Source organism: Ciconia boyciana, chromosome 1 (genome assembly GCF_034638445.1).
Source record: "Ciconia boyciana chromosome 1, ASM3463844v1, whole genome shotgun sequence".
NCBI classification, from domain to species: domain Eukaryota; kingdom Metazoa; phylum Chordata; class Aves; order Ciconiiformes; family Ciconiidae; genus Ciconia; species Ciconia boyciana.
Window position 1 is genome coordinate 208,040,253 of NC_132934.1, and position 19,422 is coordinate 208,059,674.

The following is a 19,422-nucleotide window of genomic DNA, read 5'->3' on the forward strand; positions in this document are numbered from 1 at the left end:
GCCCCTCACCGCTGTTCGTACCTTTGTTCCTACAATGTAGGGAAGAGAAATATGGTAACAAACCAGAGCAGAAGAGGTGTCACAGCTGTATAGTGCACTGAATCCAAGTGAATCCTGAAAAGGTCTCATCATTTTGGGTGGGACTTGACTCGTGATTTTTGAATGCCTCTAAATGGCAATTTTGTTAATACTTTTAGTTCTTCTGAGCTCTCTCTCTATATGCGATAAGTGAGGAGACCACTGTCCAGTACTTACTTTTGGGAACATGCAGTAATCAGGTATTTTAATGTTTAAACAAATTGACTCTGAAGTTTGCTTCTTTGTTTTTTTCCCCAAGGTTAATATGCAAAATGTACTTAACTTGGAGACAGCATTGCAGTGATGTTCTTGTTTTTTGGCTGGAGCATCCGTGGTGAAGGCACAATCCAAAAATGGGATAAAACTCTGCCTTGTTATACCTGAACACAGCTGGCCACGAGGCTTTCCCCACCCTAATACTGGTTTTGCCTCTGTTGATTTCTTTTCTCCCATGGCCTTGAAAAACCAAGCTGAGCCCCAAATCTTACTGTCAAATCTTGACTTGAAGAAAGCTGAAAAGCCACAATCTCAGCAGTCACCAAATTGTTGTTCTTGGTGGTAAAGAGCCAGGGCACTAAAAATACTTCCAGCTGCCATGTCTTGAAGCGGAGTAATAAGATGGGTCAGGCCGACCTGTGCTCACACGGGGAACACAAGGTGCCGGGATGTGGGTGAAGCAAACCACTGCTCAAGTTTCTGCAAAACCCCATGGTCTTTGCTGACACACTCCAGCCCAGGGCAGGTTGTTTTTTTAATGTGTGTGAGGATTTGGGGAGAGGAGGTTGGGACAGGCAGAACAGAGCCCATAGGGGAGAGATGCCCTTAGTGGCTTTCATGCCTTTCATGCCTGAAGCTCCCTGGGACCTGATTCAGGAATTTTCTAACAGACACTTTCAAGAGCATGTGAGAGCCTGCTGAGCAAACCTCCCTTAACTCAAAGCCAGACTCTTGGGTAACTTTTGCTCCCCTCCCCCAGTTTATTTCAGTTGCATAAGCAAACATATGAGCAGTATTTCCACCATGCCAGAGTGCTCCCCTTGCCCGCACAACAGCTTGAAATGGGATCTGATCTTTTTGTTCCTTACTGAGGACGTTATAGTAATTAAAGAATATCTAGATCTACCTAAATACCTAGAATATCTATCTAGGTGTTTAGGCATCTTGCTCACACTGATCCAACACCTGTCAAATAAAGAAGCCCCAGACCCTCAAGAACAACAAAAAATCAATGGGAGTGCTATGCTTAGCAGGAATGTAGGGCTAAAGGATCTTCAGGTCTTCACCAAAGTGTCTCGTTAAGTTTCCACCCTCATTTCCTTCAGGTGAAGATGACCTCGCTGAAATCCTGCTGCTCTTGCTTGGCAAAGCGCTCAGTTTGATCCTCTGCTTTGCAGACCCGCTGATTTCATGCCCCCATACACCTACCGATAGAACCTGCTGTGGGGCCTTTCATTAACAGCTATGAAAAACAGAGGAGACGCAACCTTAAAGTCCTTGAGGTATCACTTCTTAGTCTTAGCACATTGTATGCAAAGCTTAGAGAATTGTTTAAAAAGTCCTTTCTTCTTGGGGATTGAATATATTCACACTGGAAAAGTGAGAAAAGAAACATGTTTATACATTTATTATATACAATATTAAGGCACAAGTTTAAACAGCAAAGAATAAGAAATCTTTGGCTGACCAACAATATCAATATTTGCTGTGGGTGACACATAACGTTCTTCATTTTCCCCCCTATGTACAAATAACCCTCCAGCTGTACAACACTGTACACCAACTTCTCTATACAACCAACGACAATAAAAAACGACAGTATTTTACAACTAGTTACCAATGTCACCTGGAATGGCTACAGCACAGTTTCCCAAAACAAAAAACAGTTCAAAGAGCTGGGAAAACCAGCACAAATGGAGTTGCACCGCTCTGCTGAGAGGGGCTGATTTATGGCAGTAGTGCTCCACCCAAGTCCTGCTAGTGCTCAGGCTGGGGGGAGACCCGCTAGTCCTCCAGACCTTCCCTCCAGGAATACTAACATCTCTTGAGTTCAACATAATTGAGGAGAATGAACCTTTGTGTTTATTTGAGCTGGGACTCCAAAAGCAAACGAGAGTTGCCTACACCGTAGTCTCTACAAACGGTTTCCTATATGTGAGCATGAATCTGGGGCAGCATCAGTTGTAAACACACCTTGGGATACCAGAAACTGGAGGGACTGTGGCCTCCAACGAGGAGGAGGAGGAGTGCTGTACTCCAGCTGACTTGGAGAAGCTGAGCTGCACCACTACCAAACATAACTGAAAGCCACATCACGCACGCTGATCCAACACTGTTTCTGCTGGATGCCTAGCTGTCTGCCTGTACACAAATTATTAAATAGTTTCATCAAAAGAAATAATACAGCCGGTAATAAAATGCTTAGGGACTTCCAAGCACCTGGGTATCCTTATTTCTTGGAGAAAAATGATGAAACGAAATATTCACCATCATTTTACTCGTATTCCCTTGCTTTGTCTTCCTCCTGCCCTGCTCCAACCACAGACACTCGAGGAAGGGCTACGGAGGTGGGTCAGCGCTGCTGCCATGCGCGGGCCCGGCTTTTATGCAAACACTTACAACCTTTAAATTAACTTTAGAGAAAAAAATAAAATTATTTTACAAGGCATATATTAAGCTGCATAACATCTTCCGAGGGTTTTACACATTTGGTTTCACAATGCAAAGCTGCTAATACTCGAAACACACACTTCGCTTGCCTGCACAACCTACCTACCACTACTTTGTTTAACAAGTGCAAAAATCAGAAAGAGGGCGACACCGACATACGTCTAATTCTATGTACACGCAAAAATAAGTGCATAGATTTAACATAGCAATTTTGTTTTTAAAAAAAAGGTATCAGCCAGGCAGTATTGAGCGCAGGGCTCTGGCCCCTGCAGGCGCTGAGGTTGCAAGGACTTCGGTTTTCAGTGAAAGCAGAGTTTAAAGTGCCTGGTGTTTTCACAATCAAGGGCTCTGATCCAATACCTACAGGAAGGGGTGACCTTGAGACAGCCCTGAGCACACAATTACTTCCAGCACCCATCAATTTTCCACTCTAGGCAGCTTCACATAAAATCCCATCACCCTTTTTCCCAAAGCCAAGTTCTTCCTAATGTCATTACGGTGCACAACAAGATTCAGGCAAAAGCCAATACAAAAATACCTCCAAGAGGAAAATTTCCCAATCAGCATGTGCAATGCATGAAGCAAATGGTATGCCATGATTAAAACTGCTGGTGAGTTGGCTGTCTTACAAAGACAGTCGCCACCTCTTACAGAAATCAGGGACTAAGCTGAAAATGAGAAATGTTCCATCCTGGGTAAAACAAGGTGAAAAGAAACTGCAGCTCAGTGCAGAAAACAGATGATGCTCGTGCTTTGCATTGCAGTTAAACCCTTCCCAGCCTGATCCTACGCCCCTTAATGCCCAGTCCAATGTCAGCTTGAATGGCAGGTTTGTATGCTCAAGGAAGGTAGGATTTGGCTGTAGGCATTGAAAATATGGAAAAATCCTGTTCTTAGCGCAAACACACTGATTCTTCTATTACTGTGAACCAGTGCACAGTTAGAGGCATCTTCTGATCTCACATGCAAGCCCAGCTTAACTCTACTGGAAACGCACCCACGCAACCCCCCTCTGAATGAGCTTCTGCACTGCACAGCCCTTTGGGGAGCTGCGGGGATCCTCCCCCGACTTTCCCTCCTGAAACTTTCCCATCCTTACAAAAGGGATTGCTTCAGCAGGGTCCTCCTCCCCCCTCCACTTTCATCCTCCATGGGAGTTCCAGCCAACAACTGCTCCTACCAAAAAAAGAAGTCTCAGCAAGCTCTGAGGTTGCAAGACACGAATATTTGCACTGTAAATCAAGCTCCAAGAGCAACACTTGTCCAGTCAGGAAAGGGACACCTGACCTGCCTGCCCAGGAATACCACACCACACCACTTCAAACAAATACTTACAAGAACCTGCCGTGTACATCTACGGACCAATTATTCACCAAAATTAAGCAGTGAATACTTTTGAGAAATGAATTGATATTGAGGAATACGCAAGTTTCTCCTGGGTTATTCAGAAACTCCCTCTGGCCTCAAAAGAACCGGGATTTCACTCCCTGTCCCGGCTGCAGAGAGGCAGGAAAACAGAGCGGCAGTTTGCACCCAGTCTGTAACTTCACTACCTTCTCTTTACACCAGAAAATGCAGTTTCCTTTTCCCTCAATGATCCCCTTCTCACGCCACATTCTGTTTTCAAGGGTCCTTTCTGCTTAGAAAATTCCAGACGTTCATTTCATCGCTCCTCTTCAGCACTTTTGACTTCTTGCCTGGTCCAAAGTCTCAACATATCAGACTAAAGCTTTGTTTCGGGCACAAACTCTCTCTATCTTTCTTCAAACTCTCAGGGTTAGTTTTTAAGGTTGGCACACCGAGGACCATCTTGGACCTGGCTGTACGCACACAAAACCCCAGAGACGCCATCTTCTGCTCAGATGAGGACTTCCATCATGTCCGTATCTGGAAACTCAGGCTTGTGGAGCAAGCTGCTCACTCTGCCTTTGCTGTCGGGCAGCTTCCCGTGGCTTGAGTTCTCTACAACAAGAAGAAGGGACAGTTGGTCTTCAGCTCAAATTCAACAGCAAATTGTTCAAAGCAAATATAAAACCATTTTTTTTTTGGGTGGTGGTGAAGCACATCTTAGCTGTATGTCCTACATACTGAAAGCCAAACTTGATCAGGAGGCCAAGAACATGTCATGCTGCATTCCCTGCACAATGACAGTGGGTGTGTTGGTCTGCACAGACCCCAAGGGCAGGTGTAAAGACGGTATTTAAGAAATACAGACCAAAGTACTTCTTTAGCTGTGGCCCTAGAGAGAAACAGGCATTTGTGAAAGGTCTACATCACTTTACCAAGTTACTTGTCATCTGATCCACGGTAGCTCTCCACACATATGCTCCTATTCTGCATCAGGTACAAAATTTAGGAATTTAAAACATCATGAAGGCAGTACACAAAAAATCAGGTAGGTGGTTTAATCTAAAACATATTACTTTGCTAGTGGGATGGGCTAAGAGAATGTATATGGCCAATTATCACAAGGTAAGATAGATGATGTTAGGTGTTTATCTTCATCACCGTAGTTCTTGAAAGTCAAATTCAGGGAGAAGGAGGACTCCAATTTCTTACAAGCAGGAATAGCTTGAAAGGCTATTTTAAGAGTACCTGGAAACAAATTCCAATCTGGATTGCCCAAAACACAGTAATCCAGAGTTTCAAGGAATCAGTGATATTCAGCCCTATTAATGACACATGGCATGTTTTTAGAGGGAAGGCTTGCTTTTGAGACACGATAAATGTATAGGAAACTGGCTTTTTCAAAACTGTGTGAAATAAATGTGTTCCTTGCTGCAAATCAGCAGTATCCACTTTTCAAAAATAATTAAAATTGTATTTATTGACACCCCCCCCTTCCCCACTCCCAAATCTCCACTTTCTCCTTACTATTTTCCCCCAGGTTTACTTTAAAAATTAGGGGGAAAATGGTGCCTTCACTAACCATGGTTTGAGTTGAAAAAAAGAGAAGGGTCTGAGTACGTGAGCAGGTGTGGAGTGTTTTCAAGGTGTGAAACTCTGTAATTTTATCTTTGGCAGCATGAATAATTGCATTTGTTGGAAACTCTGCCTGCCGTAGGCAAGCAGAGCTTTACAGAAGCTGCCGTGCACGAAGCTCTGCAAAGCCAGACCAGCAAGTTTGGAAAGGTCTCTCCCTACGATTTTAATTTCCCTGAAGAAACCTCCCCACCACCTTACAAACTGTGAAGGCATCACCCCTTCCATCAATACTGGGGTGTCTCTGGTGATCTGCTGACAGCCCTAGGGGTGCTGGTGTTTTGCACCAACACAAGGTTCTGGCAGAGCTCACCTAGTTTCTCGCCAGCCACTCGTGTCCCCGGGGGCCGCGGAGCGGGGCTGTGCGATGGGGTGGTACCCAGCCGTCCACGGCCGGGGAAGGAGGCAGCGGCGGGCCAGAAGAGCTCGGTGCTTTTGTCCGTCTGGGTGCTGCTGTCTTTGCTGCCTGTCTTCGTGTGGGAGGCCGCTGGTGCCGGGACAGGCATGCAGGACAAGGAGGGCAGCGGAGGAGGCAGCGAGGGTCCTGATGGGTGGTCATGGTGCTCCTTCCCCAAGAGCAGCCCTGAAAACACGTGGTGGTCAGTCACATCCCGGCTCGAACATAAGTGCTGTCCTCCCTGTCCCACCCCAGAGCTACAAGGCGCTTGTCTGGATATGTCTCCAGCCCTTTAGCTCAGCTTAGCTTCTCCCCTTGACACTGCCTGTTGCTCTTCTCCTGACATCCACATGGTACTTTCCTACAAAACCAGCCTTTTGAGAGCAGCTGCCCTTTCTTGCATCCCCTTCTGCATGCCCATCCCAGCGGTACCCCCAGCACAGCCTCATGCATCTCCATACCCCCTGTCCCACACGGCCCCAAACCACGGTCCTGCACTCATTTTCCCATTTAGCTGCCATATCACATCATGCACTCCCTACCCAAAGGGATGCTCACCCTCTTGTTTAACCAGGCTTTTGTTCTAGCCCAAATTTGTTATTTACTCCCACAAAGTTGCAAACATCATTTCCTTGCTTCTGGTAGGCTTTCGCCCAAATATGGCTTTCTATAATCAGTGCAGAACAATTTAACATGATTAAAGATATAATTAAGATACAATGCAAGGTTAAAAAATTACTAATTTTTGACTCGAGCACAAGGACACACATTCGTCCCATGGAAAGTGCTCTGGAAATGAGCCGTCGGGGCAGAATATGCCACAGCCAGGGTCACTTTTGCTAAGCTCAAGCAGGATTAGGACGAAGTGATGGATGAGCCAAAGCTTAAGCAAAAACTGAGCTCACCTATGCTTCCCTTCCAGATCTTCTCTTCCTTCTTCTCCTCAGCTATTTGGTTGCTGGTGAGTGAGGTCTGGCGTGAATGCGCGCCTGTAGCAGCAGCGATGGAGGGCACGGACCGAGCTGGTCGCAGGCTGGCACTGTCGGCTTTCCCAGGATCCTTCCGTGACCGTTGCTGAAGGACCTTGATCATGGCATCCTTCTCAATTATTTTTGCATGGAGATTCTTTATTCTGCCAAAATATGAATGCCTTGCTTAGAGGAATGGAAGAAGCGTTTATACGTGCAGCTCTCCCCACTCTGGGGCAGCAGGATGGGTCCCTTGGGTACGTGCCCTGCTGCTCTGTTCCCTCTGGTTTTGAGTGACCCAGATAAGGCAGCTCCCACCAGTTCCTCTGAGGATAACCATGCACTTCAAAACAGGCAGCATTTCTAGCTATTAAGCCAGAACTGGGAACTCTTTTCTGCAAGGTTAACCGAATCCATCTATTGCTGTGGCTTTACCAACCCAGCAGGAGCAATGAGGGCAGTATCCTGACGGGGCTGCAGATTGCTGCCTTCACCAGAATACAAACACACAAGCAATTTCCACCCCCGTAATACATCAGGGCCAGTTCTGGAAACCCTCCTTTGGCAGGCTGAGTTAACCCCACAATTCGGGTCTGTTGTCAGCTGGAGTAAAGACCTGCTGAAGCGAGCGGAAAGGTTCCCTTTGGTTTCTCTAACAGCTGGGCTGGGCTCTTGCTTCTCCCTCACTGCTGCAGAAATGATCAGCACACAGTGCGCAGAGCGGAGCAAAGCTCGCTACTTCTCTCATACAGACCCTGAAGACTCTCAAATCACAAAAAAATAGGATTATCTGAGCCTTTTCTCCAGGAACGATTAACACCAAATCCTACCAAAAGACTACAAAGCCACAATTTAAAAAAAATAATTGTACATGTACAATATGACAGCCAGATGACTATAGCTTGACTGTGCTGTACAATATATAGTCCAACGCAGCTGCATTTTGTGAAGCAGTGAAAGCTAAAATGCCGCATCTGGAAAACCTATACGTACAAGGGAGATAGCTAGTAACTTCATGTTGGCGTTAGTTTTCATAATCAGATGTCTAATTTGCAATGAAAACACAAGATCCTAATCTATCTTTAATGAAGCCAATGGCAAAACTCCATTACTTCACTGGAAGCAGGATTAGCTTGCATCTGTGAGTGGAAAACAAAAACCAAACCCAGTAAAGACAATCACTGATATCTTCCACAAGCAATAAATACACCTTTTTATAAAAGTGTCTGCAGACCGATGTTTTTGTGGGGAAGCCAACACTGAAGAAGATATTTTAAACAGTTTTTCAGTAAAAACCTAGAGGAATACATGAACTTTCTCAAGGGATTTTTACTCATCAAAAGGCCACTTTTCACCAGGAAAAAGGTCTGGATTAAAAATACTGCCCAGGTCTAATGTTCATTGAATTACACGGCCACATGTCCACTTGTGTGTTGAAAAGGGAGAAGTATCTGCTCCATTATCTGAGACTATCTGAGAATATTACTCTTGCTGACTGCCTGTGCACAAAAAAGTTTATTTTATATCTTCTACTACTTGTAAATGCATCTTTTTTAGTGGTGCTCATGGTGCTAAATTTTGCAGGTTTGTTCCTAAATGCCAATGTGACCACACAACTTGGATGTGGGAAACTTAGTGTATCTAGGAAGAGCAATAAGCAGGCGAGGAGCAAAGAACGAGGCAAAGGCAAGCCCTCACGTTGCTGATTATGTAGGAGTGGGATTACAACTTCAGCTTTTATGACCAGACGCTCTTGTTTCCAGAGGAGGATTTTCACCGAGATTAAACAAGCATTCAGCTTCCTCGCATGCCAACCTACTTTTAATAGTGGAACAGCCTCTGTTTTGCAAGAAGGTCATTTTTGGCACAGAGAAGGTTTAATGGGAAGGTAGGGAGGAAGTTATCTAATGATAGCAACTCTTTAATCCCTGTTCTAATGCTGAAGAGCAAAACTAAGTCAAAGTGAAGCCAAGCCCATCCTTTCCAGGCAGGCATGAAGGAACAGAAGGGCATCCTGGTTTATCTGAACCCAGCCCAAACCCCACGATGAGTAGGTACGGCACAACGGCCCCTTACGTGTACTCCATGTCCTGGCAGCGCCGGTTGGCTTGCACGATCTCCTCCTCCTCCTGCCAGCCCCGCACCTCCAGTGCGCTCTCGCCGTAGCTGCCGTTGCGTGAATGGCTTGGGGCTGAGGCATCCCTGGCAAAGCGGTTCAACACAATGAGCTGGGCTCCTGAGACTGTGAGGGCAGCTTTTGCAAGTGAGATTGGTCCTCACAAAGAAAACCCCAAACCTACATTCAAAGAGCAAGCTACTGATGGTTCCCTGTCAAGCAGACAGCTACCTGCTGTTGGATTGTCTTGCTGCGGTCTACTCTTGGCTCGGGTTTAGCCATTAACACCAGTAAATAACCAGGCTGATGGAACAGAGAGCACGCTAAAACCGTGGGCGAACCCCATGGGGCTAACAACTATCCTGGAGGACATGGTCAGACATCAGAAGGACTCACTCACTGGGGAAATGGTCCCAAGTCAACAAGACTACATCACAAATGAGAAACAAAATTGCACACTCTGGAAGGTGAAAAATAGCACAGGAATTGCTGTCTAGACTGGAGTGCAAAAGAAAAGGATCATCCCGAGTCACGCACTCAACCGCATTTCAAAGGGAAATCTCATTTTAGGATGTCTTCAGGGGATTTGGCTTCTAAGAAACAGGGGTGAGAAGGTAATTATCCCGTCCTCCTCATCGCTGGAAAGCCTTGCTGCAGTGCCTTGTGTGCTTTTGGGCACCACGCTTTGACACAGACAAACTGGAGACAGTCCAGGCAAATGCAACAGGAATGGGAAGGGGTTTACACTAGGACATGTGAGGAACGGCTGAAGAAAGTAAGTTGGTTTAGGCCAGGGAAGATCAGTGGAGGATATCTGTCTTCCAATATTTACAAGGCTGTTACAATGTCGACAGTGATCTGTTGTTCATCATGTACACCTGGGAAGAACCAGAATCAATTGAGGTAATTTGCAGTAAAGAGGTTTAGCTTAGCTATCAGGAGAACCTTTTTATTTCGAAGCTTAATGAGGTGCTGAAACAGGGCACTTAGGCCACAGAATTTCCCTCATTACAGGTTTTTAAAACTAGGTTCAACAACCGCTTTGCAGACTGTGGGATGGATGCAGCCATATACCAACAGTCTCGCCTTGCTCCATTGGTGCAGTGGGGAGTTGCCTTACCTATGCTGTGCAATTTGGCAGCCTGAGACTTTGCTGTTGAGGCCATGGCTTGAGTCTGGTGCCTGGATTTGATAAACTTTTGGACCTGGTCATAATAGTAAATCCTGTCTTAACCAACTATTGTATCTCACTGGCATGACACCAGAAAGGTGCATTAACCCTGGCAGTGCAACTCAGCAGGGAAAGGCAAGCAAAATCCAGCCATAAGAAAATACCCATTCCTTATTATTCCCCCATGCTTTCTGCTGCAAAGAGAGCTGCCCGCTTGCAGCAACATCTTACCTCTCTGTGGCAGCCGTGGCTGCAGCATTCATAGCAAAGTGCCTGATCGTACTCTCCTCCAGGTACTTCTGCTCCCACTTGGTCATGTCGGCTTCCAGAGCCAGGATCCTCTCCTCCTTCTCCCGCACCAGCTCCATCAGGGCCGGGGCATTGTGCTCTGGGAGGCTGCTCACCTGGTAGCTGCCCTGCCTCTGCCGGTGGAAACAGCGAGATATTCACCTCCTGCCAAGTATGGGAGCTGCTTTTGCCCACGTCTTCTCTGGAGCTCACAAAGACATCCCCATGTCTTTTGACAGGGACATTGGGAAACCCTGGGCTAAACCCCTTATGTTGCAGGAGGACAGGCAGGTTGACCACGCGTGCAAGCCCCAGCACACGCTTCTCTGGACCATGCTGACAGAAGTAGGGATCCGGCTGCTCCCTGGGTGTGCAGGGATTTTGTGGGATACCCCAAGCCAAGGGAAAAGGTAGGAAAAAAAGCTGGTAGGAAAAAGAAGCAATGAAGCTTTAAAAGATATTCTTCTTGCTGGGACTTCATCACATGGCTGGGCAGTGCTTGGTATGGACAGGCAGTTATTACCAGAGGATTTATATATAAAAGCAGAAAAAAAAGTGACATGTAACCTAGCTACATGTAACCTATTTAAAATAGCAGCTGGGAAAAAACCCGGACGTGGATTTATGCCTCTTCTGGCACATTAGTTCTCATGTGCCCTCAGGAGATGCTTTCTGGGGTGCAGCAGGTAACTTTCCAACCAACCGGAGGGGCAGAAAATCCCCAGGCACTGTGGGGTGGCTCCCATGGGATGCTGACAAAGCAGCAATGGGTGCATAACCCTTTGCATTTATGCTGCGAGGAAAGCACTTACCCAGGCAGGATTTATCCCACCCAATTACAGGCACTTAATTAAAGCACCTAAGCAGCACAGGTAGCCTTCTCAAGCTCCTCTCACTGCTGGTTGAGAGTGAAGGAGGACAGAGATCCAGCCCTGGGCTCAGGGAAGGCTGGATGGAATGAGCCCACACTGGGGAGAAAGGCATGAAGCTCTGGGAGAAGTCAGTAGAAGTAAATGTTTTTTTCAACAAAAAATGCAAGAGATTTGTTACACTCCAGGGTGCACAGGACTGTGTTAAAAAGGAAACCGTGTCTCAGGTGCACCGGCTTCTCATCCGTGCTACACCACGAGCTTCCACCAGCAAAGCGGCTCCCTGGCGCAGCACCACCACACTGGAGCAAGGGCTGCAGCAACCGTTTCCATTTTCCAAACCACATTTCCTCCTTCTAGTCACTTATCTCCTGCTTACGGGAAACTAGAGATACCAGGGGAGGGCTGCGGCCTTTGCCTTTGGTGCAGTAACGTGTTTGGATGCTGCTTTCTGGAAGAGTGCAATACGGAGTAACCCTTAGGAGCAGTGGCTGCAAGTCTTCTCCTGCAAAAAACAGCACTTACACTTCAAATATTGTCAAATCCCTGGAAGGAAGGTAATATTTTGGAAGCACAGCCCTGGTCTGTAAATGGCACCTTGGGACATCACGGGTGCCTGTTGTCTTCATTCTCAGTCAAAACCTCTGCCAGCCCTGCATGCTCAGCCTGCAATGCTAAGTCAAAGATTTTTTTTGGTCCTAGCTCATGCATTAGTGATAATGAAGATTTGCCGTTTGGACTCGGTTACCAGCAAGCCAGGAACAGAGGATACTCTGGCTCACTATCTCCTTGTGTGCTGCTGGCTGCAGTAAAAAGGAGAAAAAGGAGGAAGGCTTCGGTGGAAAGCCCAGTGAATGACCTGAACCCAAAAGCAAGGTGGTGCCTGGCAGGGCTGCAAGCAACTGTCCTTTAAAAGCAACACAGAAGGCCCCATGCTGGGGTCCCGCACAGACCGCCCCGACCCTCACCTGCTGCATCCGCAGCGAGTCCAGCTCCCGCTCCAGGCGTGTGCGCAGCCGCCGCTCCATCTGCTCCCTCTTCTCGCAGGCTGCCTGCAGCTGCGTCAGCGCCTGCTGCAGCTTCTCCACCTTCTCCACGTAGGCTTGCTTCCTGCGCAGCTGCAGGGGACAGGGGGTCAGCAGTGCCGGGGGCCACCGCACACCCGCCCCGGGCTACCGAGACCCCTGCGCACTTGTAGGTGCGCGTTGGGCGCAAGCATGGCTTTTGCCATTTGCTTTGCAGAGTTTCTCTGGGGGAAGGATGGTGCCTCTTTGATGGGCAGCTCTACCCCTTTCAGAGGGAACACTGCCCAGATCTTCCATCCATAAGGGATCTGGTACCCATGAAACCCCCTGGCCATTTCTGAGCAAGAGCTGTCATGTTGGTGGATACTATTTAGTCAAGATACACAGGCTGGCCTCAGCTAAGAGGAATCCCAGTGGGTTTTATCAACTGGTGACACTTGGCACATTGTCTGCACCCAGAGTCTCTTTTTTTCAACACTGTGTATCTGTCCAACGCAGGTGGAACAAGCAGAGGGGCAGCAGTGCTCCACCTGCTCTATCCCGCTAATGGGGGATGCTCGAATTCACTGCCATGATCACTTAAGATCCTCTTTAGGACTTACAGTCTCCATCATTTATTTGTACACTTGTTTGAGATCTGAAGTTTTTCAGAAGCAAAACAGGAGGCAGAAAAACACCTTAACCCCAGCTGACACTGGCGAACTAGATAAATAAGAGAGGCTGGAGAGGTGCTGTGAGCTGGCAAGGCCAGGGCCAAACCGATATCCTAGTGCCTACCTCTTTTTTAAGTACTTGAATCACTACTGAAATTAACTGCAATGTGGGTTATGATATAGGAGCTATGGCCACAAAATATCTGTGTCTAAATATCTAAGGGATGTAGTGAGAAGTTTGCTGCCTTGCTCCTGAGCATGTGGAGCAAATAAACACCAGTGCTGGGTCCCCCACCGCTCTGTGGGGCTCCCCTTCATCCAGAGTCCTCTGCTTAGCCCAGGATTCCCATGCTGCAAAGACATTCCTTTTTTTACTTGTGTGATGCTGGATTCACCTATGTCTTCTCCCACTGATTAGAATGATAATAAAATAACTTCTTCAAATTCCTCTTCTGTCACCCCAAATCCATCCATGTCACAGGTGAAGTGAAATACGGGCTTGTTCACAGCAAAAGCAAAACTTGGCCTAAACAAACGTCCCCAGCCAGAGCCGATGACTGGCAGCATGACCTCCCTAGCCCTGCTGTAATCCAGGCTAATCCTTACGGCTCCTGGGGCTTTCCATGAAAATTAATGAGATTATAATCCCTACTAGTCTCTGGCAGCAGCACGAAGATTGCATTCCTCGGGAGCTCACGACTTGGCAAGACAGACACAGCAGCGGCTTCTTGCTGAATGTGCTATTTTGGCAGTAGGAAGGTGCCTGTGCCACCTCCCAGCCGCGCCAGGGTGGATCGGAGAGGGGAAGGGGGCTCCCCCAGGGTCCCTCCTCGGCAGCAGACCTCATCCGCTCCCCCGCATCCAGCTGGATGCTGGAGGGTCCATCCGTACCACAGCAGCCAGAATTTGGCTTTGCAGCAGCCCTCTAAGCCCCAGGGTTCACACGCTTGCGCATGAGTGCACCTCTGCCCGTGTGGGTGAGGCAATGCACACACGTCCACCGCCTTAGAAAACAATTTTGTTGGAGATATGCAACAAGACAGTTCCCACATTCATAAATTTATAGGGAGGTTCTTGAGCCAATTCTGACTTTTCTACCCTGCCTGCAGATTCATAAGCAAAAAATTCACCCACACATTTAAAAAACAAAGCACCAAATGTTGTCATTTAAATTAATGGGCTTGCCAGTGCAGTATGCATCCATAAGGGACAGGGACTGCAATCAGAAATAGATGATACTAAGCTCCACTACCTCACAGACACATAGACTCAAATAAAAAAAGGCTGGATGGCATCTGGAGAGGTACCAGTCCATCCTCCCGCTGCAAGGTAGGATCAACTCTACCTAAAACCTGGTGCATGTCTGTATAATCTGTTTACAAAACCCTCCAGGGGCACGGACTCCACAACCTCCCCCTGCAATCTACTTCATGGCTTATTTTCCTGTACTGCCAGAAAACTTTTACCCTAATGCCTAATCTGGCTTTCTCTTATGCAATTTAAGCAAATTACTTCTTGTTCTGTTTCCAAATTGTGATCTACTAGAGCAAGAAGCATTTAATGAAACAATTCACATATTCAGAAGATCAGCAAACTTGCCTGAACACTGCCCTTGTCCCAGGGATTAGGAAAATAAACATGAAGAAGAGCTAAGGCTAAAAGGGGATGATCCAAGCAAGTAAGTCTGAGTAAAAATGAGTGGGTCTGGGAAAAATATCTGCACTAGGAACATAACTCCAGTTTGAGCTATAGAATATCTATTCTATAGATATAAGATTTGATTTTAAGACTGTAAGAGATGGAGAATCCACTATCACCCTAAGTAGGTTGTTTCAGTGTTAATTACTCTAACTCTTTATTTCCGGCCTGATTTGCTCAGCTTCAGCCCCCAAACACTGCATCTCATTATTTCTTCTTACGTTAAAAAGCAACGTTTAATCTGGCTGACAGCAATCCCTTCTTCACGTTCATGTGCATGGACTGGAGCTCAGCCACCTCTCCACTTTAATTGTTCACAGCAAAGAACAGCTTCTGGGCCCCAAATAAATTCTACAGCTGTTTCCTGAACCCTCTCCAATTATTCAGCCTTCTATCCAAAGTGTGGACCAGACACACGATTCCAGCAGCAGTCTCCTAAATGACATGTGGTGATAATACCACCCACGTACTTTTGAATTAAATCCTTCTACTAGCAGGCACTTAGGATAATGTAGATTTACATAGTACGCTATCTTATGTTAATTCAACTTAGTAGCTACTGCTTCTTTCTCAAGCCTTGATTTAAAAAGCTTTTAAACCTAATTACATTCTGGTGGTAGAAGAAATCTGGGTGGATTTACAAAGCAGTGCATGAGGTAGAGCTCTGTTATTAAATAACAGTCATTTTCACTTTAGTGATTTTGTGTTTCCTTCAATATATTCCAAATTACAGTAAAAATCCCTGGTTTAAAATGAAGGTTCAAAACTTCAACAATATCTGCTGCATATGTGTTAAACTGAGCTCCAGAAACACTGGAGATTGTCGAAAAGGTGCTCTGATCTAGTGATGAAATAGGCCAAAAGCAAGGGTAAGGGAGGACAGGAGCTTGGGCACATGCCGGCAGCCACAGATTAACTGCACTTCACCCGAGCTGCATGACACTGCCTTGAACAATTAAAACACAGCAGCTGGGATAAAAGTCGTTTGGACTCCCCCTAGAATGAAAAAAGCAGTTAAACACTACCAGGTCAACATGGATTTGCTCAGGCTGAGGGCTCTAACAGAAAACTCTGGCAAATACCGTTGCCTCACCCTCGTATTTTGTCACCAAGAGGTCTACCATGCCCTATGCAAGAGGTTATCACCTCCATAACATCTACCATGCCCTGATCAGGAGGTAACCACCTCCATAACAGCTACCATATGCTGGGCAGGTGGTTACCACCTCTGTAACGTCTACCATGCCCCAGGCAGGAGGTTACCACCTGCATAACATCTACCATGCCCTGGGCAGGAAGTTAGCAGCTCTCTAGAGGGGAACATTTGCCCTCTTCTCAGCCCCACCAGTCCACAATCCAGGATCCTAGCTCCAGTCCCCAGCAGAGGCACATTTCTGTTGGGTGCCTAGATGAGGGACTGGCAACTGCAAAGCTCTTAAGAGACAGAGCCCTAAGGCTGCAAATGTATTTACGACAACCCAGCAGGCACCGGGTAGCTTCTTCCACCACCTGCCTGGCAATCTGCATTTATGCTTCTGCTGCCTTCACCGGTGTGTACTCAGCCAGTCAACGTTACCTGCCAATACCACACTGACAGCCTGTGGAGCAGCCAGGAGCTAAATGTATTTCTTCCCATCCCCTGTGTGATGCCGCAACTGCGGGAGCAGGTGTTGCCACCTAAAAACCTTTATTCAGCCACTTGGTAATGAAATGCAAGTAGAAAACCTCTGGTTGCCTTTAAGGCAAACAGTGTCAAGTGAATTATGTACAGATTAAAGGTATGCTAGCTCCTGCAGCTACCCCAGAGGGACTGCCCCAAATACACTGGGACGGTGAGCAGGCTTTAGTCTAACTAACAAAGGAGCAGTTAAACTTAATGTGATCCTCTTCTTGCGGCTGAGTGTATCTGCTGGAGGCAATGGAGTATTTAAAATGTTCCTAAGTTGGCAGTCAGAATGGTCTAGTGGTCAGGAACAAAATAGCAATGCCTTCAGCACTTACATATAGTACCTTAAATCTTCCAGACTCTAAGTAACCATTAGTTAGCCTAACAGGGGGTCTGTCATGCTTGACACCCTGATAAAAAACATTCAAATATCACTGAGGTCAATTCACCCTTCATCTTTCCAAGAAAATGAACTGCACTTAAGTTACTTGCAGTTATTTCAGAAAAGACCTTCCCTGCTCCTCACAAGACCACTTGCATCCCTGCACCCAGCGGGCTCCTGTGGATTCCCCCTGCTAGGTGACGCACCGCTCAGCAATGGCCTGCCCGCTCAGATAGTAAAGATTATATTTATTTTATTCCCTGTAAAACATCCTCCCTCTGTTGGTCACAGGGCTAGAGATTTTAGGGCCAAGAAGGCCTGTTTTGACAGTCTTGCCTGATCTTCCAGAGTGCATAGACTTTCAGTTAGTTATTAAATCCACATCTTTTGGTTGAAGGTCTTAAGGAACAAAATAAATTGAGATTCAGAAACCTCCAATAATGGAGAATTGACTCTCTCTTAGTTATAGTTAAACCTGAGCATTATTTCAACTTTGAATTTCAAAGAATCATAGAATCGTTTAGGTTGGAAAAGAACTTTAAGGTCATCAAGTCCAACCGTTAACCTAGCACTGCCAAGTCCACCACTACACCATGTCCCTAAGCACCACATCTACACGTCTTTTAAATACCTTCAGGGATGGTGACTCCACCACTTCCCTGGGCAGCCTGTTCCAATGCTTGACCACCCTTTCCATGAAGAAATTTTTCCTAATATGCAATTTAAACCTCCCCTGGTGCAACTTGAGGCCATTTCCTCTTGTCCTATCACTTGTTACTTGGGAGAAGAGACCGACCCCCACCTCTCTACAACCTCCTTTCAGGGAGTTGTAGAGAGCAATAAGGTCTCCTCTCAGCCTCCTTTTCTCCAGGCTAAACAACCCCAGTTCCCTCAGCCGCTCCTCATCAGACTTGTGCTCCAGACCCTTCACCAGCTTCGTTGCCCTTCTCTGGACATGCTCCAGCACCTCAATGCCTTTCTTGTAGTGAGAGACCCAAAACTGAACACAGGATTCAAGGTGCGGCCTCACCAGTGCCGCATTTGTGTAACTCCAGCTTCCAGCTACTAGATGATGTTCTGTACTTGTCTGTCAGTTTGAAGAGCCCTCTGTTCCTGGGATTGTTCTTCCCATCTGAATACCTATTTTCACTATCAGGCTTATAGGAGCCTTAAAGACCTCTTGGGGCTTTTGCACAGGTGGCACTTCTTGGTTCTCATGGTATGAGAGGTTTTTTCCAGCTCTCACATAAAACCTGTAGTTCTTCATAGCTCTAAATCCTGGGAGGTCTGCCTCCAGCCAGATCAGTCAGTTCTTTTAAGACCACTGTTCAGATGCGAAGTTATGAAGCCCTGTACTGCTGTGCACATCTCAAAAGCCTCCTGGCATTCTTTGGGGAGAAATGGGCTGCAGCAACATCACATGTTTGCATCGCAGTCTCAAGTCAGTGAGTAGTCAGCTTTTTATTTGATCTTTCTGTTACGTCCTACCATTACCTCGGCCACCACCTAGCTAAGTTTGGTGTTGCTCCTGGTTACATGTTGAAAGTTCTGCTCTGAAAACATCTATGATTGTGGTTTCCTTTGCTTGCTTGTTTGTCTCAGTATTGTATAACTACGCATTTTCTCTATAAGAGGGCCAGTGCAAGGGGAGCAGGAAGATCTGCCATACCATGGCTAGAAGAGATTCAGGACTTGGAGGGAGGAAGCCCTAACCATGAGCCATCACCAGCCTCAGAGCAGAGAAACGTTGCCCATGCCTCACCTCCTCTTCCAGTTTGATGACCTTGGCTTGCGCGTTGTTTAGGGCCTGGTCGAGGATTTCTATGTGCCTCCGCTGGTCCTCGTTGGCAGAGCGCACAGCTGCCAGCTCCATCTCCAACTTCTCCTTCTCCTTCAAGTGCTCTTTGTCTGGAAGAAAGACAAGAACAAGAGCCGCTCCAGGAGGACAGCTCACAGGCCCTGGGCCACATGCCAGAGGTAAGCTGCCACATCCCTAGAAAAGCAAAAATTACGTTAAGCAGCAGTGAGTGGGGCCATTACAACACAGTGCTGAGACACAGCAGGCAAGGAGTTTCTACTGCCAAGGCTCAGCCCCTCAATGTCCCGCCTTACGCGAGTGCCAGCAGCAGAAACAAGTGGCAGCTTGGGCTTCACCTGCACGAGCAGAGCTTGTGGACCTGAGCACTGCCTTATAATTGTCCATTCTGCTGAACTACTAGCACATTCCCCAGCAAAATTTTGGCTTGCACCAGCTACTCCTTTCCCACACAACACCCAGGCCCTGCTTGAGGACAGCCTACGTCAAGGAGTTTTTATAGCTGCCAGCTTGGATGCAGCTGCCCTTCTCTAAGAGACAAGAAACCTCAGCCATGTGGATGCAGGCTGTGCCGTGCCCGGTCCCTTTTATTTGCAAGGATGGAGATCATGAGATACAGAACATGTGAAGAGCCAAATAATTAACA

At 46.9% G+C, this 19,422-nt stretch overlaps 1 protein-coding gene across 4 annotated transcripts in view; it reads right to left on the reverse strand.

The window, feature by feature from the left end:
* Nucleotides 1-836: 836 nt before the first annotated feature.
* AMOTL1 (angiomotin like 1) overlaps nt 837-19,422 on the reverse strand; it is a 78,900-nt gene continuing 60,314 nt past the window's right edge. The window contains exons 9-15 of one of the 4 annotated variants that reach the window (XM_072850696.1): nt 18,723-18,868; nt 12,505-12,654; nt 10,611-10,801; nt 9,169-9,294; nt 7,030-7,256; nt 6,041-6,310; nt 837-4,707 (exon numbers count right to left, since the gene is read on the reverse strand). In XM_072850696.1, the coding sequence (XP_072706797.1) occupies nt 4,604-4,707; nt 6,041-6,310; nt 7,030-7,256; nt 9,169-9,294; nt 10,611-10,801; nt 12,505-12,654; nt 18,723-18,868 (1,214 nt within the window). In that variant the 3' untranslated portion in view covers nt 837-4,603. The remainder of the gene's footprint in view (nt 4,708-6,040; nt 6,311-7,029; nt 7,257-9,168; nt 9,295-10,610; nt 10,802-12,504; nt 12,655-18,722; nt 18,869-19,422) is intronic. The other 3 variants (XM_072850698.1, XM_072850699.1, XM_072850700.1) reach the window with 3 other exon arrangements.